The sequence below is a fragment of the Fopius arisanus genome, unplaced genomic scaffold (genome assembly GCF_000806365.1).
Source record: "Fopius arisanus strain USDA-PBARC FA_bdor unplaced genomic scaffold, ASM80636v1 scaffold00040, whole genome shotgun sequence".
In the NCBI taxonomy this organism is placed as follows: domain Eukaryota; kingdom Metazoa; phylum Arthropoda; class Insecta; order Hymenoptera; family Braconidae; genus Fopius; species Fopius arisanus.
The window spans coordinates 326,059-346,563 of NW_011887779.1; the positions used below are offsets into that span (position 1 = coordinate 326,059).

General features: G+C 38.4%; 1 protein-coding gene across 1 annotated transcript; it reads left to right on the forward strand.

Annotated features, from left to right (window-relative positions):
* Nucleotides 1-16,343: 16,343 nt before the first annotated feature.
* Nucleotides 16,344-18,223, forward strand: LOC105266619 (trypsin). The gene is made up of 4 exons (XM_011304932.1): nucleotides 16,344-16,444; nucleotides 16,539-16,873; nucleotides 16,958-17,212; nucleotides 17,660-18,223. The coding sequence occupies exons 1-4, from the start codon at nucleotides 16,372-16,374 to the stop codon at nucleotides 17,921-17,923; spliced, it is 927 nt and encodes a 308-aa protein (XP_011303234.1). The 5' UTR covers nucleotides 16,344-16,371; the 3' UTR covers nucleotides 17,924-18,223.
* Nucleotides 18,224-20,505: the final 2,282 nt, after the last annotated feature.

Consider the following 20,505-nt stretch of genomic DNA (forward strand, 5'->3'; position numbering starts at 1 on the left):
CGGGAGGGGGAGGAGGGGGAGGACTAAGTACAAAGAATGTAATGTCCTCCGCGGGACTACTGGACTCTGTCTCCCGATTTTTCCGAGGCATCCCGAGAAATAATAAGGATAACGATGTCCAGGGAACAAGCTGGCAATTTCTTTTTCACGTGTTCGAAAAAAGTGCCTGATAGCTAGGGGGTTATGATACATTCTTGAGAATTTTCTGAAATTTCAATAAGTCAGAGGAATTTTGAATTTGAGGTTTATAGAATTTTTGTAATGAATGAATTTTTATTGTAAACGATCACGAAAATTATTGTTTATCATGAAATTAAATAATTAATTGAGTAATTGATATTAATTCATTCCCCAAGACTAGCTGATTAATTAATAATATTACAAATGGATAATATATTGAATAAAAATCATTATAATTCACTTGAAATCTTTATTTTTTATTATTTCTAGGAAGAGTTTATAAACAAAATTATAATTAATAAAACAAAAATCCTAGAGACTCTGGCGTGACGGGCCCCCAAAGGTCCCATTATTTCCCCGATTTTTAAATTGAAAATCCAAATGAAAAAAATATCAAAAACCCACCGCAAAATCAAAGATAAATTTTCGCAATCATGCGAAACGTGAACCCCAATAAATAATACCCAATAAATTATAATTAATTGAGTTTAATTTTTGATGGATACAGTGTAATAATAAAATAATATAGTAGTGCGTTTGAGCTGTTGGGAATTAACGCAGTGTGAGTTGACCGGCCATAAGGGATACCGTGAGAATTGGAATAGAATCGGTGGTAGCAAGTACCTCGTACATACGGCACCTAGTGCACTCGACTAGGCTAGTCACGATAAAAACTCACCTTCATTATGCCAACGGCATCTGTAATAGTGCTTTAAATCGCCGTAAATGGCTGGGACGCTCGGTTATATATATTATATATATATGGAGAATCGAGTATGTACGTGCCAAGGAAAGTCGTAGCAGCATTGAAGAACTATGACAAATGAATCAGAATGCTCTTAACGAATGGAGATTGAGAATTCATTGGATATTTAGTAATGCAAATATCGTGAGAGGAACGGCAAGGGTGATGGAGGTTTTGCGCAAGATCATTGCGGTAATGGTGGGACCGGTATGTTCTCTCGTGGATTGTGAGATTGTGACAGATTTGGAGGCTATCTGACGTTTTGGATTTGTGGTTGGAGGCTATTTCCAAGAGTTATCACCTTTTTTCGTACTCCAACTTTATGCTTCTCTTTATTTCTTCTCTTTATACTTGGATATTGCGTTATTGAGGAATATCTTGGTAATTAGTTGAGATTCGCTATTTGTAGGAATGGGAAAATTTAGTAATAAAAATAGCTTTGGTTTTTATCATTGAGATTTGTTCGGGCAGAAGTTGTTTTAATTACTATTGGTTTTCTTGCTTCATTATTTCGTTAACGAGGGAAAAATTATTTTACCCGCTGATTACGACTTGGGAAAATCTCTAGTTTTATTTTTATGGCCATTCTTGTTATTGCATCGTGAGGGTTTACGAGTTGATATCATTTTTTTTGTTTAACATTATTCACCGTTATAAAAAAGTGGAATAGACACGTGAAATTAATGGCAATTTAAATTCTATTTTCGTTTTCCATTGGTGTGTGGAAAAATCGGAGAGAGCATAAAGCGACGAAATTTTTTTCAAAAGTCGTAGTTCTCACGATAGAAAATTCAACAGTAGTCCCTGAATTATCTTCAATTTCTTTCTTCAATTTCTCAGGTAATCCATGTCACCGACTGATTGACTAGTTTAGATTCTCATCACTTGCATTTTGCCTGATAAAAATTCACCTGTTCGAGGTGCGTTAAAAGGTGTGCTTGAGCGTGACTCGAGGTGGGGTCGATCCAACTCCTCGACACCTTCCCGCCCACCTACGTCGTCCCCAGGTACTTTCACCTCCACTTTCACCGGGTGGAATCCCCCAAAATCGCATATTCCGATGCACCCGGGATTAGTTCACCATGTGACAAAATAACACGAAAAAAACTCGAATCAATTATTAATTTTTTCCGTAAATGGATTACATTTCCAGATGAAAAAAATATATATCCAGAAACAGAAGTTTTACATGGTTTCCCTCAGTACAAGTCAAATGGGTGCAGTAAGAAAAGTCAGCCCATGACACCGCAAAAATAATGAGAGGATAGTAGGAGAGGCTAAAGGCTAAGACGAAGGGGTGCCTATCAAACCATGAACTATGGTAATATGAAAAAGAAATATAAATAAAAAAATCTATCCAACAACATATATCAGTTATATCCGGATATAGGTCGAATATATTTCACCCAAAAATTCATTATCCGGTATATATTTTATTGAAGATATAATTATACACCCGGACAAGGACCAATCAGTGAATCCCATGCTAACGGTGTACCTGTATCGAGAGGCGAAAGTCAATTGGCGCTGGTAGCAAATTCAATTAAAAGTTGCGGTTATTAGGTTGGACAATGAGCCCCTGAGGAATGGAGAGAGGGATGTGCTTGGCGAGTGGTCAGGAAAACGTAAGGCGGGGGTTAATACTAATGGGGAAGAGTGGGGTGTAGGTGGATGAGTCCTTGCTGATTCCGCTCGGCTGCTGGATCTTGATTAAGCTTCACGCGACGCCCTGAGAAAATATAATGACTTCTGCCTCTGCAAACTGTACCCTCACGACCAGATGAATTCGCGGCTCCATCTTCATCCCCGTCTCTCATCCTATAAACATATGTATATCATACAGAACATATATTTCATTACCTCTTCATCATTTTTCTACATTGTAGACGGGAAGTTTTTATAGCGCTCCACATTTTTGTGACGTCAAAGGAGTCGTTGGATAGGATTTTTGGATTAGGTAGGAAGGGGAACAGGATAATTCTCGATATAATTTTGACAAGAAAAATTACTGAAAAAATGGATTGTCCAGGCCGGGATTTGAACCTGGGATCTTCCGATTATGCATCGGGCGCTCTCCCAACTGAGCTATCCGGCTATAAAAATATATAAAAATTTAGTTCGAGTATCCTCGTGCCCAATTCATCAGCACGAGACCCTCTCAATCCGCTGGAATATTTATTATTGACAGAGCCGAGTGGAGTAAAGTAAAAAATATTTACCCGCAGTGTAACAGAGACATGGAATGGCCACCAAATTGGCTATAACTGCACCCAATCTCACCACTCTGGCCTCCTCTACACCAAGATTAACCGAATAAATTTCTACGATCCAATAATTGTATTGGTAGTTTCACCCGGATAACTAATGATCTAAAAGTCGTTAACGGCTCCTCTCGAGAGGGGTAGCTTCCATAGTAAATCTCAGTGTAATACCAGTTGCAATCAGAGCCTCAGGCGATATAAAGGGGACAACAAGGTGCTGGCTGTGTTGAAATAGGAAGCGTGAAAAAGGCTTTTCATAAATTCTCAGACACGTGAAAGAGGTGGCGATTGAAAATCCTGTGTCGATACCAAGAGAAACGCATAAAGTACGTACATACGATAGGTAGGAATGCAGGGTCAGAATCCTCTGCAAGGTTCGACCCGGTTGATCCCAGACACCAGTGGACATAACTTTTACACATCCCCTAAAGTATGCGCAACTCCGAGCATTTAAAAATTCCAAATAAATTTATAAACAATAATAACAATAAATAAAATATCAACTCGCCTGGATTGCACTGACGATGGCAGTAGTCGAGGTGCTTGAACAATTCAAAATATCTTCAGTCTAACATCTTCAGTAGGTGGTGAAGGGCTTTATGGATAATATTATGAATAACCTATAGAAAATAAAACGAAGAAATTGTATGTGACAGGTGACGTGTACGTGTAAGAGGTTTCATTGGTTGGGCCTAACGAGATGGCAATTTACTAGAAGCATACGAGTGCCCCGAGGACGAAAATTCACATGGCACATCCCCAAACCGACTGCCCCCAGTGCCCACTCTCATGTCAATAGGGGGGCCAGCCTGCGTAAATTATCCCCAGTGGTGTGTACTTACCTGGAGATTTACTGGCCAGTCGAGAGCCGCGGCTTTGATTTACGTCGTTCGCGCGCGTACACTGGCCAACGGCCACCACCCCCTCCCTCCCACCGCCACCCAACTAACCCCCTCTTTTTCGAGGTGAAATATGCAACAGGATGCATGATACTGAGCTACTATCCTTTCTCACCCATGACTTCCACCTATATAACACTATGTACATTCAACAATGTGGCTAACAATGCCATAAACCCATGAATTACGATCGACTCATTGATCGTACATTCTCCATCATTCCCGGCATTCGTTGGCTGTGAAATAAATAATGATTCAACTGAATGAATAAATAAATATGTGATTGAACGCATGGCATTAGTTGTTAAATCATATTTTTTGGTTGTTAATATCGGTGAAAGGGAATATACCGTGTGCAAGAGGCTCGAGAAGTCGAATGTTGCATTACGTTATTGCGGAGAGGCTATGAATCCTCCGAGTGTTGCGATCGTAAAGAGTGCAAAATCTTATCATACTCCTGAATCTTAATGTGGGCCACGTTTTCTGCGTGTATCTACATAAGTATGGCTTGAGAGGGGCTGTGGGGTGTGGGGCTTGGAATATATATGTGTGCCAGAGGTTGGAGTATAAATGTGGGGAATGGGCCTCGGGTCGGGGGGACATGGAGTTGAAAGGAGAGTTGAGATAGTAGGTGTAACGTATGCAGACCCATGGCACAGGTGTCCGACGCCCTCAAACAACATCTTTATGCTCACCTCGGTCAAACACGCCTGTCGGCCTTGCCCTCTCTTCATCTCGCTAACTCAACTTTTCTTCATCCGAGTAATGACTATTACTCTATCGCTGGTTCATCATATTTTAAATGTGGATCCTTCGTGGGTCCTTCCACTCCCAAGCACTAATAGTTTCTCCCCTGATTTTAAAAGAAAATAATAATAAAAACAAGTGGGAATTGCTGTTATATCGCATATCATGTCGTTGTCTTTGCTAATAAATTAACAATATGTTTCTGAATGGTTATTCTTCGTATTATCTTTTCCTTTTGTAAATGAGCTTTCGTTTTTATTTCATCAAATTGAATGATTTGGGAACAGTGTACTTTTATGAGGGAAAATTCAAGTTAATGGTGTTCAAATAAAATTTTTCTGCAGGTATTGCATTCCTCTCCTGATTTACGCAGATATCGACCTGGTTTTGTACGAAAAAAATGACGAAAACTGGGAAACTTAAATTTGGTCGATTACAAAACTTCCATTTGGAAGAAATAGAATGATTTTTTTTCCTCCCCATTTGCTGCTCCTCGAGGAAGAGGAATTCATCGGATGGAGAAAAAGTGTCCCTGGATAGTGCATTCAAATATAAAAGCTGAGCCCGCGCATGTGCGTTTAGTGATGAGCCGCGGACTTGGTCGCGACGCGACGACTCTCTTTGATGTTCGCCGACATTGTCGGCATCTGATTAGCATCCCTTTCTGCCCCCTCTCACAACCCGATCCCGATCCCGATCCCGACCCACCTCGATCCCTCACCTCATCCACTCAAGGTTTGGACGGTGGCCTGAAATAACCAAGCTGAAGAACCGAGAGAGAAAGAGAAGAAAGAGAAGAGGCGGCAGTTGGTTGTCAACAGTGACTGAGCCCCGTCCGTCGTCTTTCCATCAGAGCGTCTAGTCGCTCTAACCGACCCAAGACCCGGTTGAGTTATTCTCGCTCTGTTATGCTACCTCCTGGGTAATAGTAGTGGTTGGCTGATACCTCCTCAGGGCAAACAGTCCGGTCGTCACGACGGCGACATCATTTAAATGTCCCTCTGCTGGAGCCACAGTTTTTAGTCCTCATCTACCGAGAAGCCAACGGCCCCCTAACTCCCTGCCACAATATATACTTTCTGCTGTATAACGTTCGCATAAGACACTTCTCACTACTCATGTTACAACTCTCTGTTACTCCTGGCATCTCAGGCATATTGTCCGTCGTTTTTCCAATGACATCTCAAAAATACCGTCACTTTGATTCTAAACCCTCTCAACCAACGATATTCTATTACAAGTAGAATAGTAAATTATTATTTTTTTGGCGAACATTCATGCAATTGTTGATTTCTTTTACTGTTATTGTTGATTGAATTAATCGAATTGACACCGATTACCGTTTCAGAAAATCCACTACGTCCGAACCTAATCGGAATTCGATTTGTGTCATCGATTGGTGTTAATTCAACACCAGTTGATGTCCCAGGAAATCTGTAAAAAAAATCAGTACTCAATTTTTTCTACTGGTCAAGACATGAAATTAATTTTTTATACTTGAGTAGATACACGGAGTCTTCGCCGAAAAAGCCCCGACAAAGATTTATCAATTCCTCTTCAAACCTCTGCTTGATGTATCAACTGAAAATTAATACAAAATTCTAGCAAATGGTGAGCGATGAAAGATCATAAAATAAATGACTTGTCGAAAAAATACCTGCAATTAACGAAAGTGCATGTAGTAAGATGCCTGATAGTTTTTGGTGGTTAATGGTGGATCAGAATCTTCATAGTCGTCATACGCCAGTGAATTTTCGGCTCCCACAATCCAAAGTCCTTCCTCCAGGAGCCATCGGTTGAACCAATGACGTTGCATTCCAAGGATGTTCGGGTCTGAGTGGCGGTGTTTCTTTAACTGGATCCGATGATGTACCCCTACCCCCTCAGCATACAGGGTAATTGTCATTTCTGGCCAGCCAAACATACTCAGCGCTGTATTTTGTCCCTCGATCTTAACGTTGAAAGTCTTTTAATAATATGCGACGGCCACTCTTTGCCGTACGTTGCTCGCTCTAATAAAACGATCGTCGATTATCGTGCAATTATGCCGTCTCATTAATCCAAGGGTAATTATGTTTCCCTCTCCTCGATGGTCATCACTGTCTCGGCATCCTCATCCACTGGATCTTTTATTTCTTTTCATAACTTATGTAGTGATGCGTACATGCAGCTATGTCCATGCGATGTGTATGGATATAACTAAAAATTTGTAAACAATCTCACTCTTCTGCTTATACATACTAAAAAAAATTATAACAACAATGAGTCATTGTACATTTTATAAACTATAAAATATTTCGACAACGCGTCAATTTTATTCACATTCTATTCAGTCATTCATCACCAATTACCACCGGCAAAGTCAATCTCTCTGATGATTAAAAAAATCCAATGAGAACTCACGAGAACTCGAGTTGAGGAGTTGAGGAGTTGAGGAGTTGAGAAGTTGAGGAGGCAGTGAGTGACGGGCGGGCGGCTCTTTTGTCACGATGTAGATTTGTTTGCATTTAAAAATCAAATCCACCGATGCCTGCTGGGATTTTCAGGTGGTTGGTAAAAGGCATCACACAGGAAGGTTGGTATGCACCCGAGATTTGGCGTTGTCCAATGTTGCCTCACCGCGGTAGTCTGGGCACAATGCCTTTGCCAAGTTTTTGCGTCGTTTGCTTTCTACCCGGTCAAGCCCCAAGGAAGAGAACGATGAACGAGTGGATTCGGTAGTTCATTTTTATTTTTTGCATTCTCTTCTTCCTCTTTTTCTTACTCTCCTCAAGAACAATAAAACCGAAATATTCCACACCCAATTCGTTGCGTAATTCTTTATTTATCCCCGAATTTTTCCCAATTGTTAAAAATTGCTCATGTCTTCTGTCTAGGTTCAGACTAGATCATTTCTCTACATCAGCATCTGGAATTTGATATTCTCATGATTGGATTATGATAAACCGAGTGAAACCTCTCGTTGGACCCCTGCAATCATCAGCTCACCTGCCTCAGATTAGATAAGAATCAACAAACCAATAAAAAATCAAATTATTCTAATAAAGACATGAAATTCAACCAGCACCTGTAGCATTTGATATTCCTGATAATTCTCCATGTCACTGTACAATTTTTGTTGAGATTTGGTTCCGAGTTCCAGTGGTGGAGAGCCAGTAGAAAAAGATGATGAATGCACACACGCGTTGCAACCGCTGCATGGAAAAATATAAATTTCAAATTTCCAGTGGCGCCGGATTTTTGCTGGAATTTCGTTGACTTAATTTCATATCCAATTAGATTCCATCAAATCGAAGTATCCACATATGTCGTTGGTTCATGGGGGTAAAAAAAACGTTAAAATATCGCTCAGATGGGTTTTCACGATTGAACATAAGTTTCATGGATAAAAAAAAAAGAGAACACTTGAGTTACTTGAAAAATATACAAGAGATAAGCAGTTGTCTTGGTACACATGAGATCAATCACACTGGTGGTTTATTACATTCAGGAAAAAGAATAATATGGGAGGATTGAGGATTGAGGAAGGGGGAGGGACGAGTCAGAGCAGCTGGCAATCCTGCAATCCTGCAATCCTGCAATCCTGCAATCCTGTCGAGTTATCGCCCGGAACATGCGTACCTCGATTAGCAACAGCTCCATGAAAGAGTTCGATGAAATAATAATGGGGCTGCACAGACTCGATAAACAGTACGCCTCCTCCTCACTCCCTCTCTGTATGCACAATTGCGAGAGGAAAAAGAGTGCAGAGCTATTAAAGACCGCTATTTAAATATTATCAATGAAATTACAGTGGTTGCTCCACCTTGATTTACCACTGATCACTGCCTCCAAATGGATACGCTTTAATGGCCGCCATGTCTAATCGACATCTTCCATCATTTCATTGGTTCCTCCAGTTATTCATTATTCTGTCGATAACTGTAACATTGCATGCTAACGCATCTGTAATTCCCGGCGTATTTTCAATTTTTAATTCAATGACACTCGAATCATTATTATTTTTTTTTTATCAGGAAGTGTTCTTCATTCATGCCAGAATTGTCTCCTTGAAAAGAGGAATTATTTATTCAAGTGGAGTGAGGCAATTTCGAGCAATTGAAAAAATAGAAGAAATATTGAGAAACAGAAAAATCAATAGATTTTTTCTATCTGGATTATTTCTTGTTCATTATTTTTTTGATAATTTTATTCAAAACCTTTGGGGCCACTTGGCAAGATTCTACGTTTTCTTATTCTTTTCCCTCGTTTCTCAAGTTTTAATTAGGATATTTATCAAATCTATTTATCTTGAATATGAATGGCAGTGAAATAATGCAACGAGTGAAGAATATTCATTCAATAGAAAATTCATAAATACATTTTTTTCTTTCTCTCTGACGTACCGCTGATAAATTCCATGTATTTCGCTGGGTAATTATCAAGGTAGTGGCTTCAGCCAAAGCTCGGGCTCAATACCAAGTGCAGATTTAACACTCGTGAAGCTTGGGGTATCGCATTATTAGCATAGTACAATATCGTAATAAATAATACTGAAAGGTAAGAAAAAAATGAAAAGGAAAAATAATCATATTTATAATTAATCCGGGTAACCGATCTGTTATCTAAATAAGAAGTTGGCGTGACTCTGCATAACGCCCGTCAGTGAGATCTTAGATTCCTCCCTGGCGGTGAGTGTGCAAGCATAATTAGGTGAGAAACATTAATGCGAAACTCAAGCTATAAATCGTTGGGTCGAGGGAAACGTTGCGTCAAGAGTGGATTCTCCTGGATGAGGAAACGTCGTGTCAAAATGTGACTTGAACACTTCCTGTTTCGGATCAATGCACAAATAATCATGATGCACTCCGCCTTTACCACTTTAATAATCAATTATAATTGTCATCAGCCCCATCAGTGAAATTATCATCATTACTCTGCGTGTAAGTGAATATAATTAGTTGAATGTCCAAAAGATCCAATATTACACATTTTTTTTTATAATTACTATTTCCTTTTTCCGATTATCTCGCTTGGAAAAGGATATCGAAATTTATGCGATATGTATTGATACGTCAAATATATTTCTCGGTAAATATTTTTTTATGTGCGTTGATTTTTTTTTTAATAAAAATTACTGAGTAACTATTGGTTTTTATATTATTTTTTATGGTATGTAAATAATGTAAATAATTTCTGTTGATTAAAAAACTTGGTTAAAAAAAGAGAGAGAGCACCCGATGCATAATCGGAACGTCCCGGGTTCAAATCCCGGCCTGGACCATCCATTTTTTCAGTAATTTTTCTTGTCAAAATTATATCGAGAACTATCCTGTTCCCTTTCCTACCTAATTCAAATCCTATCCAATGACTCCTTGGACGTCACAAAAATATGGAACGCTATAAAAACTTCCGGTCTGCTATGTAGAATTTTAATGTTAATTTTTAATTTTTTATTTTGAAGTTGAATCAGTGAAAATTGTGATTGATTGATGATCAATCCAAATACTTGATGGATACTTTATATTATATAATTATTTATTTATCAAAATATTTCACCTAGAGAGTGCACAACAACATCGGCTGTTGACAGTGAAATAAATCATTTGTTTGAAGAGACTGATGTTTATTCAGCTGTTTTATTAGGTCTCGTTGATAGTGCGATGTGGGATGGCGAGATGTCCGGGTGGACGTGCGTCGGCATTGTCAAAGCAGAATAGCAGAATACCTCTGTCCTCCAGCCGCAGTGAGATGAGATCTGGATACAACCGAGGAAAGAGTCTGACTACTCAGATTACTGTATACGAGCACCCGCTGAGTCCAAGCACCTTAAAACATCATCCTCACGTGTGCATCCAGATGACAAAGTGAGTGGATCCATTTTTATTTAAAAACCACCTGTAAAATTCAAGACAACTGTAGGATGGAGAACAATCAAATTGAAATGGAGAAAAACGCAATTAATTTTGCTGGAGAAAATGAGGGGAGAGGAATGAGTCTTCTGGTCAACGGTTGGAGTCACGTTCGACCAATGGAAGAAAATACTATGATTATGGACACGATACGCCGATGATCCCTATGCCCAGAGCATTCTCAAATTAATCGGATTGTTCTTTTTCCATGGCCAACCGCTTATTAGGGTATAACCCAAGCCATCGTGCTCATGCAAACTCCATTTTAAAATCGGCATATATACATATATTATTTATAGATAATAATATTTATAATGATCGCAGTTCTATACAACTGAGAAATATCAAGGATTTTTCAATAATACCCAATTATTCATTCACAGAAAAAGTCCCAATTGCCAAGATCAGGCCCCGAAAAATCTTCAAGAAATCGGGGGTCATTTTGAGATGACTGTGTTTGGAGAATAAATAAATAAATGAGGGTTTTGCCTTCAGTCACTTCACTTAGATTTCATCACAGATAAAAGAGATTTTTATTACTCCAACTTTTTACTGAAATATTTACCTGACGCGTCTGAGGTTGCGTTGGTCTCCAATATTAAGAAATCCCTAGCGTATGACGAGCCCCAAGCACGACAATCCTAAAAGTCCAGTCGTTACATCTTCCTCTTCTCATTCAGCTGAAGATCATCCATCCCTCTACCCAATCTTTTCCCTCTAATCATGACTAATCGCGTGTCTACTTGAACAGGAAGAACAGGATGCGGGTCATAGAAACCGTTAAGTTGCATCACCGTTACGTCTCTGACGCCGATTTTGTGCTTACCGGGAAATCGTCCGAGTACTTTTCTTCTGTCTGACGTGTGCCCTTTCAGTCTGCTACCTACTCTCCAACAATCGTAAACATAATCGTGTCTCATCAAGATCATCAGGTAAACCACTCCAATCTGAAAAAATTTAAAAAAAAAATACGAATGTTCAACTGAAACTTGCAAAAAAAATCGGCAATTAATTTCTAAATTGAGTGAGACAGTTGAAAATTCTAATACATCATTCCTCTTATCAACAATTCACCAGAGAAAAAATTCCAACTATGACAACTATACAAGACAAAAAAATATCAGATCCACACTTATCTCCTCACCATCATCTCCATCACTTTAATAAATTGTCCCCACAGATTGAAAAAGTCACGTCATTGTCTCCTCAATATTCAATCCCGATGTCAAGGTATACGCCTCAACTCAGCATGATCTCTCAGTATAGACTTGAAATGATTGAAAGAAAAAAAAAAAAAAACATTGGGATGAATGTTCAATGGCATCAGCAGACATCGTACTCTTCTGACTTCTGACTCTATTCTCCTATCATTGAACTCAAGGAGTAAAGTCGTTTCGATTGTACGTGCAAATAAATCCCAGCCTCTCGTAACATCTTTCCCAGTTGGTGATGCATGATTTCATGGAACTGGCTTGTATAGTTGACTGGATATCGACGCGTATATAAACGCTGGACTACGCACGCCTGTGGGAAAATGCGACGCAATGCATTATGTATTTATTGCTTTACTTAGTTGGAAATTACTTTGCTATAATGACTTTCAAACCTCCCCTCCCTCCCCTATCTCCCCTCCTTCCCCTTCCACCCCTTCCGCCCCTTCTACCCCTTCCAACTCTTCCACCCCTTCCACCTCTTCCACCCCTTCCACCCCTTCCACCTCTTCCACCCCTTCCACCCACACCCTTTTATCTGCTTTGGGTTGCGTTAAATTAAAAATTAAAAATAATTGATTTATGTATTGCATACCTGTTTTGAAGCTAAACTGCATAGACCAGTTTTATTGACAATCTGAAAATAAAATGTTAATGTTAAATATTTGATTTGTTACTTTTTTCATGGCCCTAGTAATGCACAGTTGTTGCGCAGTGCAATTATTCGAAATGAAAATGTACAAACAGTGCGCACACACCGGACGTACATAGCGTTAAACAAGATCTACATTTTATGATATATTTTTTTTTCTCCCTCTTCTATTTTTTCATTAAAGCGATAATTTCACTAATTGACCAGCCAAGTACGTGCATGTGAATTCGCAATAAATTCCCATTAATTAACGCAACTAGATATGCAGTCCATGTAAAATATGCGTATGTGTATTAAGATTGATTTTATTTTGAGATGACGACAATTAATTAATTCGTTTTCGAAATTGGAAATAATCAGCAAGATCACAATTGCACAGATTGCACAAATGAAAATATGCATCATGACTCATCTATAACTAATTTTTATAAACTATGGACAACTAGAAGACAATTAGAAATAATTTCTTTGCGATAAATTAATATCTGAAAAAATTGAATGCGCAATTTTAGTATCAATCAATCGAAGGGAAATAATCCATAAAAAAACCTTTATCTCCGCTTATCTAAATCTTAACAATTAAATAAACATAATAACGAATCAATAACCACGAGTCTTACAATAATCTCTGTTTACCGAGTCGACGATGTTTGTCGAGTGATAACTAATACCGATAGTTGCAAAATGATAAAATAATTGTACTTTTCGTTTTTGCAGATGACATTGAAGAGAAAACACATTCCAGGCTTTATTTTTATTAAAATCGATCTCATCTTGAAACGAGTGTTGCAACACTTCCTTGCAATTCGGATTCGATGACGACAATTTTTTATTTGGATGGTAATGATTTATATTGATTGAGAGGAATCGTCGATGCATAATCGATTTAATACCACTTGTGTGAAAGTTTTGGTCGTATTATATGGTGGAGGTTACGGGTTGGAAACGAAAAGAGTCGTTCGACAAGAAATGGATAAAGGGTTTATCTTAATCCACGCTTCAACGAGCAGACGAGCTTTTACCCCCAGCCAAGAGCCCCCATCCGCTCCACATAACCGATCACACTTCGGTTGTCATCAGAAATTCTTTATCTCCCACATTGAAACGAGAGAAGAAGAAGAAATTGTTATTATTTTAATTGATTCAGCGAATTATGGATAATTGTAACATAGAAATGGCTAACGAGACTGGGATGAGTGCAGTCGTAAAAATCCACTTGGCCAATTATTCTTTGATATTTTAGCGGGCATTTTGTTTTATCAACTTCAGCAGATGTACATATTGTTAAGGACGTACGGGTCTGCTGAGTCTTTAATAATTCAACGAGTAATTATATATATAAAAATTGTGAAATCCAAGAGTGACTCTAATTAACCTAAATGGCAACCGAACTATTTGATTAAACGAATGCTCATATGCTATCGAAATGCTTTCTTGAAGTAATTTCTACTTATATGCCATCCATGGAGCTCACATTACCATTGTTAAATCTCTCCTATATTTGGATATTCTAGGATTCTTCAACAGATCGTTATTAGCCTTTACTTTTAATCCCAGCCAATTAATTAGTCGTCGTTTACGAAAAAAAAAGTGATAGAGAATATTTTTTTTAGAACACGTCCCGGGGTAATATTGTTATTGAATAAAATTCAGAGCGGTCGCCATTGTTAGTCGAATCTATATCCTCTCCCTAAGAGCACTGCGATCGTTATAATTGAAGATAATTAATTCCAACTGGTGTGAGCCATATCCTATCTCATAACGACCTGTCCTAACGCGCGCTCGGGCGTGGCCATATCAAACCGATTTGATGGAAAAACTCGTAAAAACTGAAAGGAAATTGAGCCGAGTGATCCTCTCAAGAGCATGAAGGAACAATCATCGGCATCAAACCGCGTCTCCGACGATTAATCGAGTCTGTTCCGTGCAAAAACCGGAACACTGGACTATCGAAAATGGAATAAACATGACTCGACGAGCTCCTTTTACATCAATCGAACAATCGGTAATAGTTACAAATGCTCAGATAAATATCAGTTTGTCGAGACGCATATGATTTTTTAAGCGACAGGTCCCACCAATACCAGACACCTCATAGTCACCGTGATATGGCGGTTATTTCGACTCTCGACCAACCGCAGTGACTATTTATCATCTTGGGCTGCCTCGTGGCTTTCGAATCAGTAATCCTTACCGTCAACTCTTTACTGCTTCCAAAAAAAAGAAAATACAAATTATTTGAATATTTTTTGTTGTAATTTTTGTCCCGTTATTAATAAACAAAACGGAAAATCTCTTAACTATTGGGTAATTTTTACAAAAAGGTAAAAGACTGTTACTGATTTAATAGTGATATTACTTCCCCCAAAAAAAAAATTCAGAATCTTAATCGTGTGATGGAAACCTTCACATTTCAGTGTAGAATGTGGAGTGGAGTGGAACTACTACAAATAACAATAATACAGTATTAATTTTCAATTTTTTAAACAAACGTGAATTCACTTGGTGGACCTATACCAGACATCTACCCTAATTCAATAATAAAAAATGGTGGACTGCTGCCCAAAGATATATCCTCCTCTAGTGGTCAATTTGTTTAAATCCCCAAGCTAAACAACAATGCAATTACCAAATGATCGGGTAATTATTTCTAAATTATCTCGCATGCTTTCGCTCACGTCATGTAGACATCAGACTGGAGTCAATCAATAATCCAGCGACGGTGTAGCTCATGGCGAGTCCTAAGAAGCATTAACGAGGTCTCAGAATGTCTGCAAATGATGATGGAAACGGAAATGTGAAGAACGGATATGTGCGTCATCGATGCCAAAGGGTGTTTGATCAACGATCGCTAATGTAATGCTGTTTACCCACCGGGCAAGTGTATCGTTTGTTCCTGGAATTCAACACCACCTCACCTAAATGACTTATCAGCTCATGCCGGTATCCCACATTACCCATGGGAAAAATGATCTACGGCACATCGAAATCGGTTCTTACCGATCAATGAGACCAGGACTGAATGAACTAATGCAGAACGCGTTGAAATGACTTATGGTATGGTAAATGTGGTAAATATAATTGCATAATAATAAATAATAATATATTTTTTTTCAGATGGCAGTCGCAGAAGGAAAAAATAGATGAAAATGTGTGTAAAGGAGGCGAGTTACAGTACGAGGTATGACGAGGATAGTGGCAAAAACCTGGTAATTTCCAAAGGCGAACGAGACGAGGCAAATTGCGATAAGTGGTACCCTCTGTGAGCAGCGCACGTGGGAACATTAATTGTACCAGTATCTAACCCGAGTAAACGTGAAAATTCGAAAGCACGCGAGGTAATCGGACAATGTTTTTCTTCTGATTATTTGAATCGTTCCTGAATCATGTGGAAGTCACATGTTTCTGATATCTCGTCGATAATTTTTCATTTGACATTAAAATTTGAAATTGAAATTGAAATTCATTGTTAGCCATACAACACGCCGATAATATTTCTTCAAAATTTAATGAGCTATGAAATGAAGATATTTTTGAATATCCAATAGCAGCACATTCAACTCAGGAATGTGTTGTTGAAACTGAATTAATGAGCCAATGAGAACAATCCACTATTATACATATACTTCAAATTTTATAGAATAGTGTAAACATACGATTCACCTATAGGTTTGTTTTTCTTGAAAAATTATCTTGATAAGAAGGAGAGACCTTGAAGATATTGGAAACAGTATATAAAGCCCGGAAATATCCGAATCATTCCTGTACACTCTTCTGTCCCTCCGATGGACTGGAAACCTGTTGAAATCATGAAGCTCCTTCTCACCGTCGTGACTCTTTTCATCTGCTCAAATTATGGTACGTATGACGAGAAATATTCGAAATTTGTTTCTTTTCTATTTACATTACCAAATAATTTCAAAGTAAAATCATGGAAAATATAATTACGCAGGTGTTGATTCCCGTTCTCCATCAAAAATCGTGGGTGGAAAGCGAGTGGATATCACCGAGGCTCCATTCGCCGTAACGATTCGTCATAACACCACAATCGCCCGTTGCGGTGGTGTTATTATTGGGCCAAAATGGATTCTTACTGCAGCTCACTGTTTTCCATTGAACACCACGGATTATCAACGAGATCCCCGTTGGTTTCGTGTTGTTCCAGGCGTCAATGCCTATTCCCCCGATGCTAAATTCTACAAAATTAAGGAAGTTTACAGTCATCCGGATTTCGAGCCCGATGTAGACATCCTTTACGAAATAAGAGCAGATATTGCAGTTATCGAAGTAAATTGAATACTACTACTAGAATTGAAAATGCTGAAATGTTGAAGAGTTGGAAATTTATCTTATTATGTGATTAATTTCCAGTTGGAGGAAGAAATTCCATTTGATGATAAAAGCTCGGCCATCGAATTGGGACGTGACATCGTCCCAAACGATACTATGGCGATGATCTATGGTTGGGGATTGAAGGACAGACCTACCAAATCATTTACTACGTCATTGCACGGATTACCTGTGAAAATACCTAGTAGGCATCAGTGTTTACACATGCAATATGGAAAGCCACATCCTTACGATCAGATGTGTTTTTATAACTGGAATAACGGTACTAGTTGTGGTGTAAGTATAACATGATTGAGTGTAACGAAAAGAATTTTTCACGATCCTGTGGGTAAAGTGACTTTTTACACCCGCTCTACGTGTGACTAACCTCACTTTACACATATTGTGATGGAAAATATCATCCGACACTCGCAAGAAAAGTCTTTCGTGGCGTACGCTGTGTGTAAAGTGACACTTTACACTCTCCCCACACAGTGCAACGAAACACATTGTTCGATAATCATTCGTGGGATTATATCCAATCGTCTTCAGCTCGTGCTACTAACTTCCCACGGGAGAGGAAACACTTTTTCAACGAGTATCGGACGATATTTTTTCATCACAATGTGTAAAATTTCACTTTACACACTGCTATGAAAACACTTTGCGGCAATCATATCGAAATGCACTATTCTGCATTCGTATCGAAATATATTATTGCCTAACGAAATATTTTTGGCGCAGGGTGACAGTGGTGGCCCAGTAGTTGCATACAATAAAGTTATTGGTATCATTTCTATTGCACGTATCGACTGCACTACTGTAACTCCACCCCGTGCCACTTATGTTTATTTCTACAAATTATGGATTGAAAAGATTATGGCAGGCACAGGAACGGCGGTCAAAATTTCCGACGGTTGGGGCAATGACGTGAAGAAATCGTCACCAACTCCAAAGCCAACTAGAGAGCCACGCATATATGATGAGTTGTCTTATTATGAAAAGTAATGTTCATTTCTAGCTGAGTACTTTGAAATAAGCAGCTAGTGGCTATGGGTCATCAATACATATTTCTTCGGCCATTTATTTTTATTTCTATTTGACCCAGAACATCTCTTCAACATTCAAATTCAAATCTAAATTGAAATTAATTGCTAGCGATTTAGCACGGAGAGAAAATATCGAATCAAAACTCGACAGCCAAAACTCGAGTGCCTCGTTGCATCATAAATTTTTATTACATGTCTAACGCGTGTAAATTTCAACACAAATATTCAATAAAAATCACGCAAAAACATATTTTTTTGTGGCAGTTATAAAAATAAAGTTGAATTTCTTGAATTTTTCATGTGTCGTCGAGATCTTTTTAAAAATAATTGCGCAAACTTCATTAACATCCTGACTATTCTTTCCAATACCCTGGACTGATTCCACTTAATAGTTGATGAACTAAAGAGAAGAGTTCACGATTCATCACACATTGAATCTCATGGAATTGCCATAACATATTATCCACCTGTGCGTTATCTTTTACTTCAACGCATAATGATAAGAGAGACCTTGAAGGCATTTGAAACAGTATATAAAACCAATAAATAACAAGGTAAGTAATACCTCATATTTCATGAATATAAAAAAAAACTGAGTACACGTGTCTCAAAATTACCTGCCTTAAATTTGCTCGTTGAAATTTCCACATCTAATTAAGCCCTTCAAATTAAAATTCATTGTTCGGTACGAAAGTATTGACAATCGTCTGGAGACATTCAAAAGGATTTTCAGCACCAGTTAATTCTCGATAAGAATATAATTAAATATCGTTGAAGAAGAGGTGAACAAATCATTGCTCCCTGCAAAAGGTGATTGAACCAGACTCGAGATTTTAATATCAATTGTATCCACCTGATTAATTGTTTCCTGACTGTATTCTCCTCAATGCCCAATACTCATTAAACCCACTATTTACATAATTAATGAGCTAATGAATAGAGTCAATGATTGATACATCTCATTTGATGGAGTTGTTTAAACATAATCGCGATATCCAATATCTTTAAACGCACAATGATGAGACTCTGGACTATAAAACCAAGAAATATCCAAATTATTTCATTCCATTCTGCGGATCTGGTGGACTGCAAACCTGTTGGCATCATGAAGCTTCTTCTCGCCTTCGTGACTCTCTTCATCTGCTCAAATAATGGTGCGTATGATGCGAAATATTCGAAATAATAATTTTAATGTAAAATCATGGAAAATTAATTACTCAGGGGTCGATGCCCGGTCTCCATCAAAAATCGTGGGTGGAAAGCGAGTGGATATCTCCGAGGCACCATTCACCGTAATGATTCGTCATATCAAATCAATTAATTTATCGAATTCTGCAATATGTGGTGGCACTATTATCGCGAAAAAGTATATTCTCACTGCAGCTCACTGTTTTCCCCCAAATGCTAAGGATCCTCTACAGCATCCCCGTTGGTATCGCATTATTCCAGGCCAGAATTTCTACTACTCCAATGCTAAATCATACAAAATCCAGGAAGTTTATTCCCATCCGAATTTCAGCGTTGATATAACGAACGATGTCAAGGAAAGAGCAGATATTGCAGTTATCCAAGTAAATGGAGTATTACTACTAGAATTAAAAATGCTGAAATGCTGAATTCTAAATTCATTATCTGATTTTTAGCTTCAAGAGGCAATGGCATTTGATGATCAACACATGGCCATTCGATTGGCAACTCAAAAACCGTTAGACTCCGCTCACGGGATCATCTTCGGTTGGGGATTCTCCGATCCTAATGTCAGGGCTCTTTCTCATACATTGCAAGGATTACCCGTGATAGCTCCTGGCCGCCAAACTTGTAAAAAGAATTTTCCCACTGAGCAGTATGCTAATGATGAATTATGTATAGTTAACATAAATGGTGGGTCTCTCTGTGATGTAAGTATGACATGATTCAATGCAACGAAAAATATTTTTCATCACAATGTCCCGTAATGTAACTTTTCAAACAAAAAAAGTGACCAAAAAATATTATTCACAAGTCGTGCGGAAAGTGATTTTGGAAAAAATCACTTTTCCGCACTCGTTGCGAAATATACTTTTTCCGCACTTGTTGTGAAATCTACTTTTTTCGCACTAGTTGCGGAATATACTTTTTCCGCACTTGTTGCGAAATATACTTTTTCCGCGCTTATTGCGAAATATACTTTTCCGCATTCGTATGGAAATATATTGTTGCCTAACGAAATATTGTTGGCGCAGGGTGACAGTGGTGGCCCTCTAATTGCGGACGGTGTACTAGCTGGTGTCATATCGAGTGGACATAAAAACTGCCTCAATTCAACACCAGGTGTTGTCATCGACGTTGCTTATCACAGACCATGGATTAAAAACGTTATCAAAGGCACAGCACAAGCATTCAAACATTTCGCGAGTTTTAGCAATCAGGTGCTCAATTCGCGGCCAACGAAAAAACCTAAAAAGCCATACACACGGGATGAGTTGTCCTCATGGCCGCTCCTGATAACGCAATCAAATGAAATCAACTGAAGAAACGAAAGATTGTTCTATTCTGATTCAA